Source organism: Pelodiscus sinensis, chromosome 3, assembly GCF_049634645.1.
Source record: "Pelodiscus sinensis isolate JC-2024 chromosome 3, ASM4963464v1, whole genome shotgun sequence".
Classification (NCBI taxonomy): Eukaryota; Metazoa; Chordata; order Testudines; family Trionychidae; genus Pelodiscus; species Pelodiscus sinensis.
In genome coordinates, this window is record NC_134713.1 from 94,223,206 (window position 1) to 94,247,340 (window position 24,135).

Genomic DNA, 24,135 nt, shown 5'->3' on the forward strand with positions numbered 1-24,135 from the left:
GGGGCTATAGCATAAATGAGACTTAGGGCATTTATTTGTAACATTTTAGGGACAACTCTTGACTTGGCTATTTGGTTCCTTCACCTTTTCTTGGTGGTTCTTACCCAATTCTTGTAGCAAGATTTGGCCATCCAGTAGTCACTATGATTGAAAAAGAAAGGCAAGATAGAGGAATTCATTTGTAGTTCTCTGTAAATGTCCACGCAGTGTGCAGTGGCAGTCAAAAAAGCAAACAGGATGTTAGGAATCATTAAAAAGGGGATAGAGAATAAGATGGAGAGTATCTTATTGCCCTTCTATAAATCCATGGTGCACCCATGGAACACTGCGTACAGATGTGGTCTCCTTACCTCAAAAAAATATACTGGCATTAGAAAAGGTTCAGAGAAGGGCAACTAAAATGAATAGAGGTTTGGAACAGATCCCATATGAGGAGAGATTAAAGAGACTGGGATTTTTCAGCTTGAAAAAGAGGAGACTAAGGGAGGATATGATAGAGGAATATAAAATCATGAGTGGTGTGGAGAAAGTAAATAAGGAAAAGTTATTTACTTGTTCCCATAATATAAGAACCAGGGGCCACCAAATGAAACTAATGGGCAGCAGGTTTCAAACAAACAAAAGGAAGTTCTTCTTCACACAGCGCTTAGTCAATCTGTGGAACTCCTTGCCTGAGGAGGTTGTGAAGGCTAGGACTATAACATGGTTTAAAAGAGAACTAGATAAATTCATGGAGGTTAAGTCCATAAATGGCTATTAGCCAGTATGGGTAGGGAATGGTGTCCCTAGTCTCTGTTTGTCAGAGGGTGGAGATGGATGGCAGGAGAGAGATCGCTTGATCATTACCTGTTCGATTCACTCCCTCTGGGGCACCTGGCATTGGCCACTGTCGGCAGACAGGGTACTGGGCTGGATGGACATTTGGTATGACCCAGTATGGCCGTTCTTATGTTCTTACCTACAATGTTACCATCCCCACTCTGCTTCATTCTTTAGTTTTTTATCTATAGTATTTTAGCTGTTGTTGAAATGCAAGTGAGAAACAGCTGTCAGAACTGATCTGTAAGCTGTGTCATGAATAAGGCCGCTGGAGATACTATACTATCAGAGTATGTCAGTCACTTTTCTCCCCCAAGGCAAATGAATTTTCTGCTTCACATACCCTACTACCAGAGGCTTGGAGAACGAGCGCCCCACATTGAACAAAAATCAAAATGCCTAAAACACTTAGGAGTGTAAAAAGTATTCAAAAAAAGTCCTAAATCACTCCTACTTTTCACAAGAATAAATACATAAAAAAAACCTGCCACTTCTTCATTGCTGCCTCTAGTTCATGCTCACTTCCTCTACACTGCTCCCTTTGTAGCATGAGTTTGGACACAAGATTTTTCTGAATGACGTAGTAATAAGAGCTTGTGTACTCTTACACAAAAGCAGCACCATGGTGATCGATCCCCTGAAGGTCAAATTCACATTTGTAGTGAGACCTGTGAAATCAAACTCTAGTCACTTTCTTGTGGACTTCAGCACTGCACCAAAACAAGAAGCATAAGGGAAGTTAATGGGACGGTTTCTCCCACTGACCCCCTGCAGTGGAGGCCCTGTAGCAACTCAACCTAAGGTACGTCAACTATAGCAATACTATTCACATAGCTGGAGTTGGGTAAATTAAGATGACTTTGCCGCATAGTGTAGACCTGCCCTCATAGTCGTATACAGGCAGTCCCCGGGTTACGTACAAGATAGGGACTGTAGGTTTGTTCTTAAGTTGAATCTGTATGTAAGTCGGAACTGGCATCCAGATTCAGCCGCTGCTGAAACTGATCAGTTTCAACAGCGGCTGAATCTGGACACCAGTTCCGACTTACATACAGATTCAACTTAAGAACCCCAAGTCCCCAAGTCAGCTGCTGCTGAAACTGATCAGCAGCTGATTCCAGGAAGCCCGGGGCAGTGCAACTCTTCCTCGGGCTTCCTGTAGTCAGCCGCTGGTCAGTTTCAGCAGCGGCTGACTTGGGGATGCCGGCAGAGCAGCTTGGGTGCTGCTGGGTTGCTCCAGTAGCGCGGCCGCTCCTCGGCGCTACTGGACCAACCCAGCAGCACCCCAGCTGCTCTGCCCCAGGCGTCCTGATTCAGCCGCTGCTGAAACTGATCAGCAGCGGCTGAGTCAGGACTCCTGGGGCAGAGCAGCTGGGGTGCTGCCAGGTTGGTCCAGTAGCGCCAAAGAGCGGTGCTGCGGGACCAACCAGCAGCGCCCCACCTGCTCTACCACTGGCCCCGGGCTTTGCTCCACGTCTCCCTGGTCTGCTGGGGGGGGGGGGGGGGGCACTAGCTGCGTCCCCCCCCAGCAGACCAGGGAGACGCGAAGCAAAGCGGCAGAAGACCCGGGCCGGATCCGCAGCGCTTCCAGATCAGCGCCGCGGGTCCGGCCTGGGTCCTCCGTCACTTTGCTCCCCGTCTCCCTGGTCTGCTGGCTTCCCCAGCAGACCAGGGAGACGGGGAGCAGCTTTTCTCGCCCCGGAGGAGGCAGGCGGCGGGACCAGGCGTCCCGCCGCTCCAGTCCTCCGGGGCGAGAAAATCCCCGTTCGTAACTGCGGATCCGACATAAGTCAGATCCGCGTAACTCAGGGACTGCCTGTACATGTTTTATAACCCACTAACTAAAATTGATGTAATTTCCTTCATCGAAGGGATGTGTAATAGCCCCCCTCCCATACACACACACAAATAAAAGGAGATTCTCAAAGAAATTGTTAACGTTGTGCAAAGTAGTTAGTATATACAGTTAAATGCTTCATTTTACCACCCATTACAAATATTAATTGATATTACAGTGGTTTTTCAATTGTTAAGATTTTTTCTTAAGCTTGAGAAGTTTAAGGCTCTGGAATAGATTTGTGTCAGCTAATGTTGGAAATCTATACATCTTCACAAATATATACAGTGCCTCTGAGTATTATTACAATTATTAAGTTTTAAAAATATATTTCAGTGATGATCTCTTTACATACTATGACAAGGTGTATTTTCTGACTCTCATATTTTCAAAATTTCACTAAAACTTCTGGAAAACCTTTTTCAGCAAATTTTATTTTTACAGAGGGGAAAAAAGGTTTATCTGTTCATTAGGAGCTTCTTTGTGGGCTGATCAAGTCTTTAAGATTGCAGGGTTTTTTCAAGTATATGCCTTGGGCAAAGCAAGAACATGCCTTTTTAAAATCTAAATAGGTGAATTACGTTTGACCTGCATGACCTGCCTTGATGGGGTAAATAAAGGTTTTTTTTCAATTGTTCACATGCCCACAGATCTGAAATTTTTGAAAGTCCATCTTTGTTACAGGATTTAATCATTCACTTCAGCTCCATGAGTAGGGTTGCTAGTGGAGAGTAGGGTTTTCTCCTGGACAGTCCGGTTATTGCATCTTCTGTACGGTAAAAAAACCCAGAAAATACCGGACATGTAAAATGTCTGGTATTTTCTGTTTTTATTGGATGAGAGGCCGGCGGGGACATTATTCCTCTGCTGCGTCTGAGGGGGACTAAGGGAATGAGGAGCGCGGGAATTTAAAGGTGCAGCAGGAGTCCTGACACATTGGCACATTAGATCAAATTGAAATTTCATCCTGTTTAATGTACCTTGAAGCTGATTTGCAACAGGGCTGAAGGAATAACTGAGACTGAGAATCTGGCCTTTGATTTTTCACTCATCAATGCCCAATAATTATTCAGATAAATTCTTGTTCTCTTTTGCTTATTATCCATTTTCCTATTACATCAACGCATCCATAATGTTTTTCTTTTTTTAAAACACAGAATTATAGACAGGGGGTTGCATTGAGCCCTGTTGCAAATCAGCTTCAAGGTCATTAAACAGGATGAAATTTCAATTTGATCTCAAGTGCCAAGATGTCAGGACTCCCGCTAGGGAGAAATCTCATCATAAAGCTTGCTCTTGTTTATTACTATTTTCCATCTCTTTTTGTTTGCTTTACTTCCTTGAAGTTACAGCTGCAGCTTGTTATTAATGGCTGTTTCTCCAAATGACCCAAGCCAGGAAACTCTATCCCTCCTCCACCTTAGAAATACCTCACTAGCAAATCTGATCAACAAAATTTAGGAAAACAATGTTTGGACTTCTTTGCTGTGTAAATAAAACCCAGTTAGTTTTTGGTTTTGTTTCAGTGGTGTCTTCACACTATAATGTAAAAAACATCAACTAAAACTAAATCTAGTCTGTTTCTTTGTTCAGATTCAAAAGTTGGTTTCCATTTAATTTTTGTGTTTCAAATTCTTCAACTGAAATGCAGTTCTCATTATTACATATGTCTGTAGTCACTTCTGGCTAATTTCTATACCTGTTGATGGACAAGATAGTCCTCAAATGAAGCAGTGCAGCAGTAGGGTCACTAAGGGTATGTCTATACAACAGTTTTATTTTGAAATATGTTATTTCGAAATAGTTAATTCAAAATAGCTTATTTCAAAATAACGCATCTACACACAAAATGCATTTCAAAATAGCATTTTGCTATTTCAAAATAGTGTGTCCACACTGAGTGGACTCTGAATCGCATTTATGACTGGCCGGAACCAGTTGCGACAGGGCACCAGGTCAGGACTTACTGCGTGGGGCTGCTGCCTGAGGCGATCTGAAGTCTGTGCTTAAAGGGACCCCGCCCAGACAGCCAGTTCTCAGGTTTCCCTGCTTGGTTGTCTAGGTCGAGGAGGGACAGCAAAGCATTTTGTCTCTTTGTGCTCCAATTACCCTCACTCGGGACACAACAGCACTCTGCAACATGGAGCCAGAGCTGCCCCCAGGCTCTCTGGTGCTTCTATTGGACGTGTTGCTGCGAGCCTGGCTGTACTTTCTGCAGACTGCCATCCAGGAGGTCCATCAAGGGGCTGTCAGTATCCAGGAGGCCCTGTGGGAGAGCTTCCACCCTGAGGAGCATTAAGAGCCTCCCTGGTTTGCCCCACTCGGAGCTTATGCCTCATTCCTCCCTCACGTCCTTCCACTTACCTCTCCCTAAACCCCCTTTCTTATGTCAAATAAAATACAAGTATTTTCATAAACACAAACTCTCTCTAACAAAAATGGGAGGGGGAATAAAACTCTGGTGAGACTGGGGAAAGGAGATCGGAGAGGGAAGAAGTGAGGGGAGGGAGAAACCTGGGAGGAGGGAGCAGGAAGGGGGAAGCAAGGGAAAGAAGGGGGAGGGGAAGCAGGGCTCAGGGATGGGAGTCTCGTCGGACCAATGTGATTGTCATGCAAACCTGCTCCTGAGTTCGCATGTAGCCTTTGGTGGCCATGCTGGCAGCTATCCTGCCATAGACAGCCACGTTCCTCTGTCTAGTGTGGAGATCATGGACGTTGGGGGCATCCCCCACAAGTCTGAATAAAGTCCATGATCTCCAACCTGGACCAGGAAGTTGCCCACCTTCTCCGGGCCCTGTCAGGCTCCTGGGAGCTGGCAGACTGCTCCTGGGGAACGGTGGAGGGCTCGCTGCCAGTGGCTTGCTGGTTCATCTTTTGGGGCCACTGGGTCAGGGGCAGTGACTGCTGGCTCTGGGCTGGCAGGCTTGGAGCTGGCACAGACACTGTGGCCAGAGTCTACCCCTTTAAGGGCTCTGGGGAATGGCGGGAAGGAGAGAGGTGTTCTTGGTTGAGGCTGGAGTGGCCCCCAGGGCACCCTGAGAAGGCTGGAGGCCCCCTATTTCAAAATAAATGTCTACACAGCACTTATTTCGAAATAGCTATTTCGAATTTGGTGTTATTCCTCGTAGAATGACATTTACCAAATTTGAAATAAGCACTCCTCTATTTCAAATTTATTTCAAAATAGTTTGGCAGGTCAAATGAGCAGAAGCCCTATGTAGCTGGAGCTGCAGAGCTGGGGAGGAATCCTGACTCTGTTCTAGTCAGCAGCAGTTTGGCTGTGTAGACGCTGGGAAAGTTATTTCGAAATAAGGACTGTTATTTCAAAATAACTTTGCTGTGTAGACATACCCTAAAGTACTAGGCTTGCACGGGTCTTCACAATCATTAGCCAGAGGCAGAAGTGTCTCCACACACTGAAGCAAGTGATATTGACAATGCAGGCTGAAAAAAAAAAAAAAACGGGTGGAGGGGGGGGGGGCTTTTTTTGCACAGAGTAGGTATGTTCTGTGTCTTATGACCGATGCATAAGCAGTGTTTCATCACAGAAAAATGAATTCAGATCTTTCCCTTGAGTAACAGTCCCTGTCCCTGACAAGAGGCCCATTACTCCATGAAGTACATAACTATATAAATCACCCACATGTCATTAAACCATATAGTGCCCAAAACCTCCTGTGAGTGCTCCACTTTTAGCAAAGCACCATAAAAGGATGTACTCTTCATTGTAAATGTCACTTAGCAAAGCCATGGCTTTACACAAAAGCTATGCAGTAGATAGGTACAGTCATTTGAGTGTGGTTCCTTCTGCTGCCCATAGAGCACAAATCCTTGTATTATTTTACAGTCTGAAAAACTGAATTAGAAAAAATGACAAAAGATTTTGCATACTTACTCTTGGAGTTGAGGATGGTTTAAGATAAATACCTATCTAATCAGGTTCACCAAATGACCTCTGGCTAATTTTCACCAAACAGTTTCAATGACAGATGTACAGGGTACATCTAGATTACAGGATTTTGTTAACAGAGCCTTTGTCAACAGATACTATTGACAAAGCTTCTGTCGACAAAGAGCATCTAGACTACATCCAGTTCTGTCGACAAAGCAAGCTGCTTTGTTGACATGAAAGTGTAGACGCAAAGGACAGTGTAGATGCAATAACACCTTCTGTCAACAGAACTCTGTTGACAAAAGGTGTTAATCCTCATAGAATGAGGTTTACCGCCGTTGACAAAACTGCCAAGTTCTGTCGACTTTATGTTGAGAGAACTTGGCAGTAGTGTAGACGCAGGTATAGTTTTGTCGACAAAACCCTGTAGTCTAGACACATCCACAGAGTTTCTGTTCTCCTCTTGCTTTTGACATGTAGCATTACTTCCTTGTTTACTTTTACGGTCTCATAGCAACATAATTTTTTTAATTATTTGTTGATCTGCCTAATTGAGATGATAAGCTCCCTAATATAAGGTTGATGTTTTTCCATTATACTTGATTAAAGAGGTTTTTTTGCTGAAACCTTTTTTTAACCAAAAATTGAGTTTTAACTTAACAATAATTTTCATGGAAAGTATCGACTACCCTTGCAAGTTCTAGATTTTTCTTCAGAAAATTAAAAGCTGAAAATATTTGTCTGTAAATTGAAAGGATTTTGGGGAGGGGGAGAGGGTGACAAAAAGTTGATATTTTTCTCTGAAATGTTTGATGAAATGTATTTTGTTACTTTGGTCTAAATTTTCTGCCCAACATCCCCTTCCTCATTTTGTGATCAGCTTTACTTCTTATATACATATGTAAAGCACCATGCAAACCAGAGCAGGTCAAATGAGCAGAAGCCCTATGTAGCTGGAGCTGCAGAGCTGGGGAGGAATCCTGACTGTTCAAGTCGGCAGGAGTTTGGCATTGATTTCAATGAGGCCAGGATTTCACCCCTGATTTTCATGGCAGTTCCTAGGAATCCAAGGAGTTTGGGGACTACATTCCTGTCCCCGTTGCAGCCCTGCAAATACCATCATGTTGAGGACAGCATGTGTCAGAAACTGTGAAATTAAATTTACAGAAAAGCCAGGGCATCTGTCCATCTCCTGTGTGGTAAGCTGAAAAACATGCTTCAAATCCTTGAATTTTCGCATATGTCTGAATTCTGCATAGATTTACTACACATACTTAATTTTACCCACTGTGACTAGTTCATCAGATTAACGTGTTAGAGTTAAGCACATGCATGTGGTTTGGGAAGTGTGCTTAAAGTTAAGCACATACATATGGTTTGGCCACAGTGTAACATAGTCCATACTAAATTCAGTCCTTATTTCTAACTAATCAGTTTTGACAACTCCCTTCTAGAAAGAGGTCCAGGATTTATGTTGTACCAAATACATATGCATCTTTTTAAAACTGTGATTTTTGGAATCAACTGTATTAGGCATAAAAAAGTCACTGACATAGCTTCACTCAGAGCTATTTCTGTATGACACTGAGCACTGTAATGTATCTTGATATTCTGTCAAATGTTTTCTTACATTAGCTATGCCCCTGGATGTGGGGAAAATATCAATTATATTTTGGTGTGTGTGTTACGTGTATTCAGTGACAGTTTCAGATGGAAAACAATCATTTGTTTTATTTATTTTGTAAAATGTGATTTTTCAATCTAGGTTTAACTGCTTCTGTGGGTAATTTAAACAATCTAGTAAGGTTACTGGCCAGGGGGGAACAATGTTCTTACCATGTGAATGGAAAATATTATTCAGAGCATTGAAATTTCCTATTTATAGTTTTTAAAAAGGGACATTTGTTTGCTTAATGTAATAAGAGACTCTTATTTAAATTTCACTGTTATACCTCATTAAGACTTGATTATTGTACTGTAGCTTGAAACTTTAAGATATTCACTGGAATAAATATGCAGAGGTGGCCAGTGATGTTCTGGATTTTTTGTTTGCATTTGTAAATTCATTCTGGTCCCGTCCCCACCCATTTCCTCACAGATTATCATAATTAAATAATTATAAATTCATGCAATCTCCCACAAAATCATCATAATTAAAGTAAAAAATCCCGATGATAAATGTTACCCCTCCATGTACCCCATAAGCAGCCATGAAACTCTAAGCTAAATGACCTTACTTGGGTAAGAAAAAACAGCACAAAATAGTAACAGCAAAAATTTCAAAATGAGCACAGTGGGACAACAGTTACAACTCTCATAGGGTATATCTACACAACACCGTTAGTTTGAAAAATCTTATTTCGAAATAGTTAATTCGAAATAGCTTATTTTGAAATAACACGTCTACACACAAAATGCATTTTGAAATAGCATTTTGCTATTTCGAAATAGCATGTCCACACTGAGTGGACTCTGAATCAGATTTAAGACAGGCCAGAACCAGTTCTGGACTTACTGTGGGGGGCTGCTGCCTGAGGCTATTTGAAGTCTGTACTTAAAGGGAGCCCCCTCCCAGACAGCCAGTTCTCAGGTTTCCCTACTTGCTTGTCTACTTCAATGAGGAACAGCAAAGCATTTTGTCTCTGCATGCTTTGATTGCCCTCACTCAGGACACCACAGAACTCTTCAACATGGAGCCAGAGATGCCCCTGGGCACTTTGGTGCATCTCTTGGACGCGTTGCTGAGAGCCTGGCTGCACTTTCTGCAGGCTGCCATCCGGGAGGTCCATCGGGCTGTCAGTATCCAGGAGGCCCTGCGGGAGAGCTTCCACCCTGAGGAGCACTAAGAGTCTCCCTGGTCTGCCCCACTCAGAGCTTATGCCTCATTCCTCCCTCACGTCCTTCCACTTACCCCTCCCTAACCCCCCTTCCTGATGTCAAATAAAATACAAGTATTTTCATAAACACAAACTCTCTCTAACAAAACTGGGAGGGGGGAAATAAAACTCTGGTGAGACTGGGAAAAGGAGGTGGGAGAGGGAAGAAGTGACAGGAGGGAGAAACCTGGGAGGAGGGAGCTGGAAGGGGGAAGCAGGGCTCAGGGTTGGGGGTCTCACAGGACCAACTTGATTGTCATGCAAACCTGCTCCCAGGTTCACATGTGGCCTTTGGTGGCCAAGCTGGCAGCTATCCTGTCATAGATGGCCACGTTCCTCCATCTAATGTAGAGATCACAGACGTTGGGGGCATCCCCCACAAGCTTGAATAAGGTCCATGATCTCCAACCTGGACCAGGAAGGCGCCCACCTTCTCCGGGCCCTGTCAGGCTCCTGGGAGCTGGCAGACTTCTCCTGAGGAACAATGGAGGGATGGCTACCAGTGGTGTGCTGGCTCATGTTTTGGGGCCACTGGGTCAGGGGCAGTGACTGCTGGCTCTGGGCTGGCAGGCTTGGAGCTGGCACAGGCACTGTCGCTAGAGTCTACCCCTTTAGAGGCGGGGAGGGAGAGACGTATTCTTGGTTGAGGCTGGAGTGGCTACCAGGGCACCCTGAGAAGGCTGGAGGCCCTCTATTTCGAAATAAGTGTCTACACAGCACTTATTTCGAAATAGCTATTTCAAATTTGGTGTTATTCCTTGTAGAATGACGTTTACCAAATTCGAAATAAGCACTCCTCTATTTCAAATTTATTTTGAAATAGCGGTTTGGCTGTGTAGACGCTGGGAAAGTTATTTCGAAATAAGGGCTGTTATTTCAAAATAACTTTGCTCTATAGACATACCCACACAGTCCACTCCTAACTTCCTACTTTTGTTTCCAATTAATTAGTTTGAACTTTCCATTTACAAAGAGTTCCAGAACTTAAAATTCATCTCAGTCCAAAAGAAACAAACATCACAAAGACCAGTCACAAAGAATTGTTTCCTCTTCAAGGCTGTCCTCAGACTTTTCAGGTAACTGAGTGCAGTAACAGAGTGAAAAATGCAACCCTGAGGACTGAACTGATAAAATGTTTGGGTCAAGAAAATACTTGTTTCTTTCAGTTATCTTACTCTGCAGTCCTGTCATTTCTATCTTAAGCATGAGGAATACTGGAATGGTGTGATGTACACACACACACACACACACCAACCACAAACTCTCATATCTCAGTACACACTACACAAAATTAACCTGGAAGTAATCGGAAACACCATTACTATTCTGTGAAAATAATTAAGTAATATGCAGCTGATTATGGTTTAGATTAAAAAAAATCAGTGCAATTTAGCAAATCATTTGCCATGAAAAATGTGTTTAATGTGTAATCCTTTTTTTCCCCTCGGCAAAGACCCAGGAATAAATTATAATTTCCTTGTACTTGTTTTATTTGCTACTAAGAATATTTTACTTTATAGAGAAGACGCTTTTTAAAAAACTTTCTGTAATTCCTACTGACAATTCTCTGTGACTCTCCATTTAGGCACATGGTATTTTTTTCTAATAGCCAAGCCTAAACTATTTCCCAAATCAAAGTGAATTCATGAACTATTTCCATTTGTCCTGAAACTGCATTTTTGGTTAAGTAAACTATTCACTGACAATGTTTTGCCCACATCTCCTCTTTCTATAACACCAAACATTCACTAGATACTGTTGCAAATAAAAAAGAAAGACCTGGGATACATCTTTCAAAACCACTTATACAGTATGTCTTTTCCAGCACCCAAAAAAGTGGTAGATACACCATAAAATAAAGAGGAAGACACAGTCCATGTCTAAATATCTTAAAATATAAAATTAGTCCATACACAATAGGAAGGGCAATGAAAGAGAGGGAAGGGGCAGAGAATGTAATGAAGAAGTGTTCATCTGAAGCTTTATAGCAACTTTGTCTTTGTATGTTTTATCAGTTCAGAGGCAGTTTCTGTGTTTATATGTTTAAAATACAGTATGACCTACAGCTATATGTAGCCACATGTAATGTCACATAGGTCCTGGTGCAGAGGACACTCGGCAGCCACCAGTGATCCAGCTGTCACTAGCTGTGAATTAAGATGTTAAATTCCTTCTTAGGTCACACAAATGTAACTGATGTGGCAGAGTGGTTTTGCCTGAGTTTTTTTTCCATGCTTGTATTAATGTAGTTTTTTAACGTTAAGAGGTCATTGGAATATATGCCTCTGCACTGCAGTAGCTGTTTCATTCACTGGGCCTTGAAATAAGCAGTCATTGGAAAGATGAGTTCAGACTTGGGCTCAGGGGTCACTATGACACATAGTTTAATGGCGATAAGGGCGCCTACGAACTCCAGCTTTCTGCATTGGAAGAAGGGTAGACTTCGCATGATTTATGTGAAAGCCGAGGATGACCAAAAGATGCATTGTTGTAATGGTCATGGCCTTGGTTTCCTGAAAGACGACTGCCTCATAAAAGGTGCGTCCTAAGTACAGGAATATTATGACTCCCTGGTGCCGGAGTGAGGCCATTACAACTGCCAGGGTTTTGGAAAACACCCTGGGGGCAGTTGAGAGGGGTAGCACCTGGTACTGGTAGAGTTGGGTGCCCACTGTAAACCACAAGAAATGTCTGTGAGCAGGATGGATCATAGTGTGAAAGTAGGCATCCTGGAGGTCGAGAGCTGAAAGCCAGTCCTCCTGATCGAGCATGGGGATGATTGTTGCTAAAGTTACCATCTTGAAGCGGTGGTAGGCTTGTTGAGTCACCTCAAGTCCAGAATAGGTCGCTATCCTCCACTCTTCTTCTGGGTCAGGAAGTAGGTCGAATAGTATCCCCGGCCTTGGAATTCTGGCGGTACTTGTTATGTGGCACCCAATTGGAGAAGATGGGAAACCTCTAGGTGGAGAAGGGTTTCGTGAGATGGATCCCTGAAGAGGGACAGGGCTTGGGGGGCGTGTAGGAGGGATAGAAGTAAATGGGATAGAGTAACCGTATTGAATCAGTTCCAGGATCCATCTGTCTGATGTGATGAGGGACCATTGATGGAAGAAGGCCCAGAGGGGGTGATGGAATTGAAGAAGACTGGTTGTAGATGATGGCAGATTGGCTTTCTGGCTCTCGAACTGATTTTCAAACTTGCAGGTAGGTGGGGTGCGGAGTGTTGTTGTTGGCATTGAGGTCTATGCCACTGTGGTCTACGCCACTGTGGTGTTTGTTTCTGGTGGAAGTCATATCTAGTCTGTTGTCTAAAGGACTCCCTGGGGCGTTGATATGCCTGGTACTTTTGCATCTGATGCGACTCCCCTAGGCACTTTATGCACTCTGAGTGCCCATCAGACACGGGCATAGTGTCGCAGCATGACTCGTGTCTCTTAAAGCCCGGGGAGCCGGGCATGAGGCACTGGGGGAAGTGGCGAACCGCAAGAAGAATTTTTTTTTTTTAACTTGACTGGGAAGGATAAAAGGGCTAAAAAACTTGGATGGTGAGGAAACTATGGGGTAAAACTGGGTATTTGTTCTATTTTTTAACAGGACTTTGGGAGAAAGAGAGGCTCCGTCTGCTGCCGAGGACAGTAGAAAAGGAACTGAGGGGCCGCGCCGCGCATGCGCCTGAAGATTCCAACAACATGAGAGCCTGCTGCGGTGCCTGCATGGCACGGCAGAAATTGCTAGAAAAAGTCGCCAGTCGCCAGCGCGAGAACACACAACACCCCGAGTGGAGCACCCACGGGGACCACTCGAAGAAGAAACAGTTTGCCACAAGTTTGAGGCACACAAACACCAGGAGATGAAGAGACAGAGCTTGAAATGTGTAAGGTGTTTAACTTTGAGAAGTTTGAATTTCCTACCAGTTCAGTGGAGTGATTTTTGACATTGTATAATCTAAATGTGCCTGTACAGGCTTGCAGAGAAGCTAGAGCCCGCCAGATCAAAGGCCAGACAGCTTGCAAGCTTTGAGGCACATGATGAACCCTGCTGACAATCTAATTTTAGAGGACTGAAATTGTGCACATGCAATATACGTGTAAAATACAGAACTTTTTTGTTTCAGATTGACTGATGCAATTTGCCAGAGTTATGACATTAAGCAAAACGTAAGAGTTCAGGCCAGAGAACAACAAGAAGTTACTGTCTGGTATCATTCAACGTAAAAAACCAGTGCCCTCATTTAAGTAGCAAAGGCTACAAGTTGCCTCTCTGGCTCTTAATCAGTCAGTCTCTTAAACTGGAGACCCTTTGTGTTTTCCACACTAGAGTCTTTAGTATTACTAAAGCATTCCCACATCCAAAAGCCCAGTCTCTCTTGGCAACACAATTTTTCCAGGAATTCTGCTTTCTAATCAGTGATTACTATGAATCTGAAAATTAAGTTTAAGCAGCAGCCACTGGCCTACTCCAATGCAGGTAAATTTTGGTTCAAAAGGCACTTCCTTTCTGGAAAGTGGGTTACATATGTCATGCACAAGTGCATCAACATTTTTCAGTGTTCAGTAACTAGCCTTTTCTTGATGAATTACATGGCATGAGTTGATTATTCTCATACTCATCTTTTGATGATTAACAGCAAAAGAATAAAATAAAAAGCCTACACAAAAAATCCAAACCTATTAAATCAGACTTCTAGATGGGGCTTGGTCCTGCCGTGAGGGCAGGGCATTGAACCGGATTACCTCTTGAGGACCCTTCTAGTTCTACTGTTCTATGATTCTACGATTATTAACACACACACACACACACACACACACAGTTTTTATTTGTGTCAGTGTGTTATTTGTTTAATTGTATACGAGACACTCAGACAGAGATGTCACTGGTTAACCAATTAACTAGTAGCCCAGATGGGGGCGGCTACTGCAGCTCAGCTGGGGCCAGTGTGCTGCAACACAGGCAGAGAATGCTCCAGCGTAGCTGGGCTGGAACAGCTGCCCACCTGTCCACACTGCTGTGGACCTGACCTGGCTGAAGCAGCTCCCACCTATGGAGGGCCTGGCATAGCTGGAGAAGCCTGTGGTGTGGTGATAGTTAACTGATTAAAAAGGATTATACATCCTCTCTCAGAGATACTTGATATTTGAACTAACCAGATGTGTCTTGATTGTGTCTTGTATGTCTACCATATAAATTCTAAACTTACACCCATTTCATCATTGGTCAATGTTTGTTCCATTCTCATAAGTGATACTGCACAGTGAATGGAGAAATGTGAAAGATGGCTTAAGTATGTATCCAAACATCATCCATATTCTCTGCAAAATCGTGCTGGAAATCTCATAAAGGCAGGCTCTCTGATGGGATTTGAGCACTTTCTGGTTCCATTTGGTCTTGGAAATAATGCAGCCTTTCTTCCAGTATTTTGGCTATTCTGCCTCTGGTCCCAGACAGAACTACAAACACCATGGAAATTAAAAATAATGGCATGCAAGAGGGGGAAGAAACACACTGGCTAGTTTCTTTGTATCTTCAGCAAGTCTGGTTCCAAGTTCTGGCTAAGTTATTTGTTATTTTCTACAACCTGGTTTGCTGTATTTTAATACTAAAGAGGCAAGGAAGGTGAGATAATATATTTTATTGGACCAACTTCAGTTTATAACATCAATGTATAACATTTATAACTTCTATTGGTGAAAGAACGTATCTTTTAGAAGCCAAGAACTCCATAATCATTTTGCTTGAAGGTTTTTCAGCAGTAATGTGTAACACAACCATACAACACCCAATCCATTTTTTCCTTTTTATTTTCTTAATCTTTTTCTTCTTTTTTTTCCTTTTGATTTGCTGCAATCCCACATACTAATAGTGGGTACATGAATAGTCAGAAAAAAAAATTTCTGTGTTTATGAACAGAAAGAGATCAACTAAAACAAGTTTTAAAAATATAGTTTCTGGAGAAGTGTTTCTAGTGAATTTGAACTTGTCATTTTCATGGCATAGGCAAACATCTGTATGATGCAAGCTCAGAAAAAAGTAAGAAATATTGTCATTACATAAAATAAGACAAAATAAATTAATAGATATGTGAAGGATGAGAGTGTTCTTGTGCCATTTTTATATATTGTGTCAAAGTCAGACCTGGCAATTCTGGGAGGGCAGTTGAAGGTAGATATACTAATCTTAAAATGATTAAAGCCCTTTTTGCTATCAACTGAAAGAGGTTAGCACAAGTTAATTATGGGCACGAGTTAAATGAAGAGTAGCTTATGACCTTTAACAACTTATTCCAGTGAGAGAGATGAGAGAAGATGGATGAGAAGGAAGTTGCAGAAGGGTTCTGTGCAGAAAAGGGAAAAGGATTCTCATAGGTGAAGAATTCCCCTCCCCCGCATAAGTGGAAATGTTTTGTTAATATTTGGGGAGGAGGCCTTGGTTACCTCAATGTAGTTGAACCCAGAGAGTGTTAGAGGGATTGGTGGCAATTGGTAGCTGACATAAAAAGAGGCAGTATTCCAAGTGTCAGGAAATGTAATGTTTTTGTTTTTGTTTAAAGATGCTTTTGGGCAAACCCTGTAAATATTGTAAATAAAATGATGTGAAGTATTAAATCCCCACCATCAGCCTACTTAACCACAGCCCTCTAACACCAAAGGAAGAAATGCTGAGATCTGACATGACAAAAGAGATATGCTGTCACATGACATAGAATACATGATGGCACTTACATGGCTATGAGGAGTTTCAATGTGCCTCCAGGGGGGAACACTTACACAGAACAAGAAATAATGAAAAGAGTGGTTGAAAAAATGTAATCCTTGACAAGGTAAAATGGCATAACTCAAACTAATCCTTTTGTTACCTGCTCCAGACAGGTGACATACAGAGCAACTGGGGGTGTGGAGTTGCTCTCTCTCTCTTAGTAGCACAGCTCCTAACCCAGCCTGAGGGGTTGCCATAGCACAAGTGGCCCCTCTATGCCAAACATCCATACACCCAAAATCCATGCTCAGTATGGCTTATGCAAGATCAAAGAAAAGACTTTTTCATGGGGTTTAGTAGTGCATGTGGCTGCCCTGTCAGCAGAACCTCAACTCATTCCCTCTGAGAGGTTTATGTGGTGCAGAGGACTTTGATTTATGCATCTCTTGCTTGTACACTCATTTCAATAAAAACACATTTAGAAAAAGAAGCAAGACAAACATGACCATTTTCAAGAATGGCTATTTAATAATTGTAGAGAGCAGTGCAAGAATCTGAATAATCAACAGACTTAAACTTATGTTTTAGAAAGTCTTAGGTAACAAATACAACCCAGAGCCTGAGCCCTTACATTTGAGAAAACTCAGGGCTAACTTCTGTGTATAGGAAAAATAAAAATGCACTACATGGTAGAAAGCCCCAAGCATATGCCACATCCTGGAGCTGCAAGCAGCAAGACAGGCAAATGCACATCTAGCTGTGGGAGGTTTTTGAAGGAAAGAGGTAATATATACTGCTCCTATATAAAAAACCAGCTTCATCATGGGGTTTCAGAGCTACTGTACAGCCATCTTATAGGTCGAGCATGTTGATTAAATGATGCTTCACATACTCTATCCCTGACATACTGCTATTTTTAAAATTAGCCAGTCACAGTGATATTTGGTTCTGCAAACAGAAAGTTCACAATGGGACCAACAAGGTGGAGATAAAAGCTGACCAAATACTTAAAAGTTTAGTAAAACAAGAGGAAGCTGTTCTAATGAGTACACTGGGTGAAGTTGAGAAGTGCCCCACTCAAGATGGGCAACAAAAACCTGTTCAGTGCCTGGTACAGACTCTGGTTTAAAAAGCTTCCTCTCAATTACACAGGGTATACTTTGTAATTATGACAAGTACATTACAAATGTATTACTACTAGGGGGCTGTACCTTCTGTTTGCTATGCTTGCCAACCCCCCTCTGTTCATGCAGCTGGATCGTTGCTTCCCCTCCTACCCATCCTGCAGCCACCACCAGTCCCTTCCTGCAGCCAGATGAAGGCTGGACTGTGGGGCCTGCCCGAGGATAGGGGCCAGAGACAGGATGCTGTGGCTAGTTGGGGTCTGTGCACCGACTGGGACTAGGGTTGCCAGGTGTCTAGTTTTGAACTGGACTGTCCAGTATTTGAGCTTTCTGTTCGGGAAACAAATTGAGAAAATATAAATGAGAAAATATAAATGTCCAGTATTTTCTAAATAAGATGTAATGTAATTGTGATGTAATATCAAGTGTCATGAAAGTTTCTGAATTGCTATCCTTTGAACTTCTCTAAACATGAGGGTATATATTGAACTCTTCAGAGTCACATACCTTTATCACATGATGCTTTTCATGATGTATAGGTATCTTAAACATCTGGCACCAATATGTTGTGTCTTTGTCTGGTATAAATACCTGTCTTAATAAAAAGGGAAAGAAAACACTAAATTAATGTCAAACTTTTTTCATGTTTCTTCATTCCCCAAGTTTCTCCCCCATCTCAACCCTATCGCCAAATAAAACAAAACCCAAAGTAACTTACGTCTTGGTTTGTCAAGTCAAAGTATGACAAAGAGGCAGATATAACATTCTTTTTCTCAGGGTTCAATAAACGTAGACTCTTTGAGCCACGATTTGATCCATGGTAATTTTGACCAGCTTCTCCCATGTCTTTGTGGTGATAGGCCCATATCACCCTTACTGTGCTTTCCTTGAAAACAAAATCTTTTCTGATTAGGTATTGAAAGAAGCCCTACCTCACACTTTAGTTATAGAAATTCCCAAGTCAGATCCAAAGCTGAAGTGAACTGTTGCTCTGTTGGAGTGACCCCTACTCTGGTTTTGCAATCTACCCACATAGAATCATAGAACTGGAAGAAATCTTGAGAGGTCACTGAGTCCAGTCCCCCGCTACCACGGCAGGTCCAAGCACCATCTAAACAATTCCTGATAGATGTTTCTATAATGACTGTCCTCAAATAATGTTTTACAAGCATCTCCTTGCAGGACTCAGCTAGCCTCAGTTAGAGATGTATTTTGCCCCTGAGAAACGTGTGACATTAAGGTTTGTGTGTCTTGCCCATGAATGTTAGCAAGTTTTATGCACAGCCATACAAAGCAGAATAGCTCCCTAAACAGAAAATAAACAAGCAAATGAGGCAAGTGTTTTTTAGAGGGGTTACCAATAAAGCTCTGCAAACCTGTGGATATAGACTTTATATCCATGGGTATCTGCATCCACTCATTTTTGTGGATATAAATGTAGATGTGCATACAAATTTTGTATCCATGCAGGGCTCTAGTTATCAATGCTTCTCCTATGATCAGCTGCTAGAACAAGAATGCATCTTGGTTTCTTCTGTTCTCTGTTTGTGGCAAACACTAGTTTAATGTCCTGAAGACTGTAATACTTAGGTTTAATTCAGGTTGTTAGGCTCAAAGTGAGGGTGACTGACAGCTGGTGGTTTTGGCCTATGATATATGAGGTCAGATTAGACAATCCTAGCTCCCTTTTGGCCTTTAACTCTGTAACATTGATTAAAATAATGTCTCCTATCAGAACAAACTTTTTAGAGTTAGAAGATTAACATATAGCAAAATGAATGACTTGATGCAAGACTTTCTGCTTGTTCAGTCATCTTTAATACTACTGTCAGTGAATGCAAGTTCTAAAAACTACATAAAAAGAAATAAATATACTCTCGCAGCCACAATACTACAAACAAAATAATTTAATGTGGGCAATAAATGTGTTTATAAAAATTGTTCCACTTTAAAAACAGAGAAAATTCACAAATTCAAATATAAAAGTGTTTATCCTACTATATACACAATTTTTCCAGAAACTCACCTTTTTGTACTGAGGTCAAGCACATAAGACTCAGTATATAAGAAATTTGAGACAGCTCAAATAGACAGAAAGGGAGGGAAAGAAGTTGGAAATTCTACTATAACTGCCCATGCCTACTAAAATACATCCAAATATTGACATTTAATATGACCAATCTAAGCCCCAAAATGGAATTTTTGGAAAATGTGTGTATATAGCTGAACACATTTGGTAGTTGAATTTCTGTAGTTCTTTTTCTTTGTTTAACGTAAAGAGATTTTAATAACTGGCTTCAATATCATGGTACAATTTTATGTACTTGATCTATCTTATTTACTTGATATAAATGTATCTCTCTATAAAAAAGCAGAATACCTTACCGTTATAATCTTATCATTTGTGTCACAAGTGTGCAGCTCTCTGCTAAAAGCCAATATTGTATGCGTACTATTTTCCATAGCATACTCAAGATGGTAATCCTGTTGAGAATCTCTCTTCAATGCTCTGTTAGCATCTGTAAAATAATCCTGTTGAAAATACAACAAAAGAACGACTTGCTGTAATTCATTATAAAAATGATCTGGTATTAAATCCAAAATATGCATTTATGCAAAATACTGAATTGACAACAATTGTTTTTTAAATGATTTATTGTAAGTGAAATAGAATCATTCTCTGGATAAAAAGTCATCTAAGTCTTTTTCCAACAGGTGAATCCTACTGATAAACAGCTGAGACTTGGGAACTTAAAACAGATTCTTCTTTCACAATGGTATAAATTTACTGCTTGTGCCTACACACCTAGGAAAAACAAATAGGATACTAAAAGATAATGAGCAAATTCATATTTACTGTAACGCTACTGATTTCAGTAGAGGTATAGCAAGAATTAATTTCACTTAATGTTTATATCAAAAGTACTTCCTTTTCCTCTTTCCCCACAAGATAGTGTCTATAACTTTTTTTTAAAGGAAAAAAAATCTAAAGTTAATCTAAAAATCAACAGGAACCAGTCACTCCAGCATTAATTACTGAGTTTTCTGGAAAATTATCATTAAACTGCAAAATTCATCTTGTGATGCCATAGTCTTGTTCACGTCTATCAGTTTTAAAAGCCCAAATGTGCATTTTTTAAAAGAAAAATGATCACAGTCTTCAGAGTAGCATTCATGTCATATATAATGCAGAAACTGCTTCAGTAATGTCACATCATTAACCTTTTCACCCCTGAATTCTTTGCTGCCATGTGCAGCTGTTTGCTAGCTGTGCCTCATTCCCTCAAGATGACACATCCTCTTATATTGACAGAACCCCAACCTTATGCTGATGAGAAAGGCTTTCCAAAGGCTCAGAGACAGGGCAGCAGCATAGTCTTAGTTGCCTTTGAGTTTTAGATCTTTTCTGTACAGATTCTTTTGGGTTTTGCTACTCTGTGCACTGAACCCTGGAGGAGAGCATCTGGCCTGCGGTTAGGAAAACATTAAGAGAAAACTGCATTCCCAGCACATGCTAGTGTTCTCTGTTACCAAAGGATTTTGTCTGAAACGGATTTTTTTAACCAGTAGATGCGCTTCTGAAGCTAAATGTGTTTTATGTGGTTTCTATGACTTGCATGACTCCAGTTTCCAGAGACAAAATCTGCAACTGAATATGCAACTGAGAGAGTTTTAAAAGTACATATGCAAGCGTTTCAAAATGATTTTCAGGGCAAAATTTGAGGCTGAACTGAAATTTCTTCCAAAATCTGACTCCTGGCCAACAGGCATTCAGTCATAACCTTAGGTGAAATCTTGGCCCCAGAAAATCATATATAATCAGTAGTGCTGGAACTATTTTTGAGGAGCGGATGCTGAGTAGCACCCCCATTCTTTTAGACCTGTTGAGATCAGCTTGCCAACTCTTCCAGACCAGAGGGATTGAACTACATTGCTGCAAATAGCATCTGGTCCATCCAGTCCAGGAGAGTTGGCAACCCTCATTGCCCTAAATTTATCATTGCTTCTGAAAACTGAACTGGCTGCTCTTGCGTGTATGCACTATGATATTAATTACACGAGCATGCCATTATTTCCATGGGCCACTTTTCCTATCCAGACCACAGGATGGTCTATGTTAGGAAGCTGGATCAAGTCTGTCTAGTGAAGAATGCTATTGCTTGTTGGAACCTACTTCATTTGTTACAGAAGTTGCGTGATATATAGCAAATGAGGGAGAGGGTGGCAGGAAGATAAAGGATGGTCTCTTAATTAACGAAGCTGAAGGCTGCTCTGGAAAACTGGATTCTATACTTGCATGCACAGAGTTTCCATGTGACGCTTGGCAAGTCAACTGCACCAAACTTTTCACACATGGCCACTCATTGGATTTTATTTTAAGCTGTCCAACTGGAGTCTCTGAGGTTGATAACTTGCAATTGCAACTGAAGTCAGCATGAGCAGTGCTTTCAAAATAAAGTATTTAATAACAGAGAGGATAGTTCCCTCTCACCTCACAGGAATATTGAGAAGATAAAATTAAAATTAATGAATTAATTGTTTAGAAAGTACTCCGTTACAAAAGTGATGAGCATCACGGACAAATCCATAAAGAAATACACAGTTTTGTATGCAGAGCAACGTTTGAATAGTGTGCAGTAATAAGGCCTGTGGCTACATGTTAAACAATGGGGAAAACACAAATTGAGGAATAGGTGTTCCTTCATTGAGCACAGTTCATCCTGTGCACTGAGGCCAGAATCCAATCCACAATAAAAACAAATTTAAAATCCTCGTTCGTTGTCACAAAATGAAATTACAGTTGTCTGGACTGTCCCTAGCTATGTGCAGACAAAGCGTACGTTGAAAATTGGGTATGAGAGTATGTGTAAATAAGTCCCAGAATCAGCAGGATCCTGAATTGAGGTGTGGAGCAAAGGAAGCAGCTGAGAGATCTGGGTCTTATATGCATGTGCTAAGAGGAAGGGAATAGATGGATAGGTTGGGTTGGGTTGTGGAGTGTTAGCAGAATTGCTGAATTCATTTTACCAAGTGGAATTAATAGACTTACTTTCAGGCCTCTATTGGGGGAACTGATGGGTGGGTCTTATGTGGAGGTTCACTTGATTGATGGGGATATTGTGTTTGGTGATTAATATATTTTTGTTGCATGGAAACTATGGATTTTTTTTCATTGAGACAGTCACAAGAGATTAGATGGATTTGGAGTGGGGTGGAAGATCCATTTTCAAACTTTACTTGAATCCCATCCAAAAATTAAAATCCTGTCCTCTGCATCACTGAATTAGGTATAAAATATACCAATAGGGATAATGGATGATGATTATATAAATATCAGTATAACTATTTCATTCATCACATGAATGGAGAGGGCAAGTCATAGTTCTGCACAATTTACTATGAATGTCTCATTTTGATTCTATAGCAGGACGGTGTCCTGGAAATACTGCCCTATCAATGTGGTTTTTAGCACCTAGCAAAGGTGAGAAAAGCTGGTTTCAGTCATTAACTGTACAAATCCATTCACTTAGTTACAACTTTCAGCATGTGAAAAGCTCAGCATTTACTTAAAAAAAATGTATCCAGCCATTAGCTTGGGAACAATGTATATTTTTGGCTAAATCATTTAGTCCAGGGGCTCTCAACATTCCAAAGTATTGTCCCCCTTTCATCTCACTTAAAAACTTGCTTATAAAATCAGACATAAAAAATGTCACCACACCCTATTTATGAAAAATTGCTTACTTTCTCATTTTACCATACAGGCAGTCCCCGACTTACGCGGATCCGACTTATGTCGGATCCGCAGTTACAAACGGGGCTCGCCCCGGAGGACACGGACTGCGGGACCTCGCGGTCCTGCCACCCGTGTACTCCGGGGCTTTCTTCGCGTCTCCCTGGTCTGCAGACCAGGAAGACGCGGAGCAAAGCCGGGGAGGGGCTCGGGCAGCGGGGCAGCCCAGGCGCACCTGGGCTGCCCGAGCCCCTCCGCGGCTTTGCAAAGCCTCGGGGAAGCCGGCAGCGAGGAAAGCCTCGGGGAAGCTGCTGGCATCCTCAGAGGCTTTGCTCCCCGTCTCCCTGGTCTGCTGGTCTCCAGCAGACCAGGGAGATGGGGAGCAAAGCCGCAGACGACCCAGGTGGTGGGACCACGGTGCGTCTCGGTCCACCACCCGCGTCTTCCTGGTCTGCTGGGGTGCAGCTAGTACGCCCCCCCCAGCAGACTAGGCTTTTCTCCGGACGCCTGTGGCAGAGCAGCTGGGGCGCTGCCGGTTGGTCCCGCAGCGCCGCTCTGGGCGCTACTGGACCAACCCGGCAGCACCCCAGCTACTCTGCCCCAGGCATCCTGATTCAGCCGCTGCTGGTCAGTTTCAGCAGCGGCTGAATCAGGACGCCTGGGGCAGAGCAGATGGGGTGCTGCTGGGTTGGTCCAGTAGCGCCGAGGAGCGGCGCTACTGGAGCAACCCAGCAGCACCCCAGCTGCTCTGCCCCAGGCGTCCCCAAGTCATCGGCTGCTGAAACTGACCAGCGCTGACTACAGGAAGCCCGAGGCAGAGTTGCTCTGCCCCGGGCTTCCTGGAATCAGCTGCTGATCAGTTTCAGCAGCAGCTGACTTGGGGACGCTTGGGGTTCTTAAGTTGATTCTGTATGTAAGTCGGAACTGGCGGTCAGTTTCAGCAGCGGCTGAATCTGGACGCCAGTTCCGACTTACATACAGATTCAACTTAAGAACAAACCTACAGTCCCTATCTTGTACGTAACCCGGGGACTGCCTGTAATTATAAAATACATCAATTGGAATAAGTACTGCACATACACTTCAGTGTACTATATAGAGCAGCGTAAACATATTTTCTATATAAAATGTTAATTTGTGCTGACTTTGCTAGTGCTTTT

The 24,135-nt window shown here is 42.3% G+C and overlaps 1 protein-coding gene across 1 annotated transcript in view; it reads right to left on the reverse strand.

Moving 5' to 3' along the window:
- MOXD1 (monooxygenase DBH like 1) overlaps nt 1-24,135 on the reverse strand; it is a 71,959-nt gene that overhangs the window by 30,150 nt on the left and 17,674 nt on the right. Inside the window, exons 2-4 of the mRNA XM_006127288.4 lie at nt 19,627-19,773; nt 17,960-18,127; nt 17,749-17,832 (exon numbers count right to left, since the gene is read on the reverse strand). Coding sequence (XP_006127350.2) covers nt 17,749-17,832; nt 17,960-18,127; nt 19,627-19,773 — 399 coding nt within the window. The remainder of the gene's footprint in view (nt 1-17,748; nt 17,833-17,959; nt 18,128-19,626; nt 19,774-24,135) is intronic.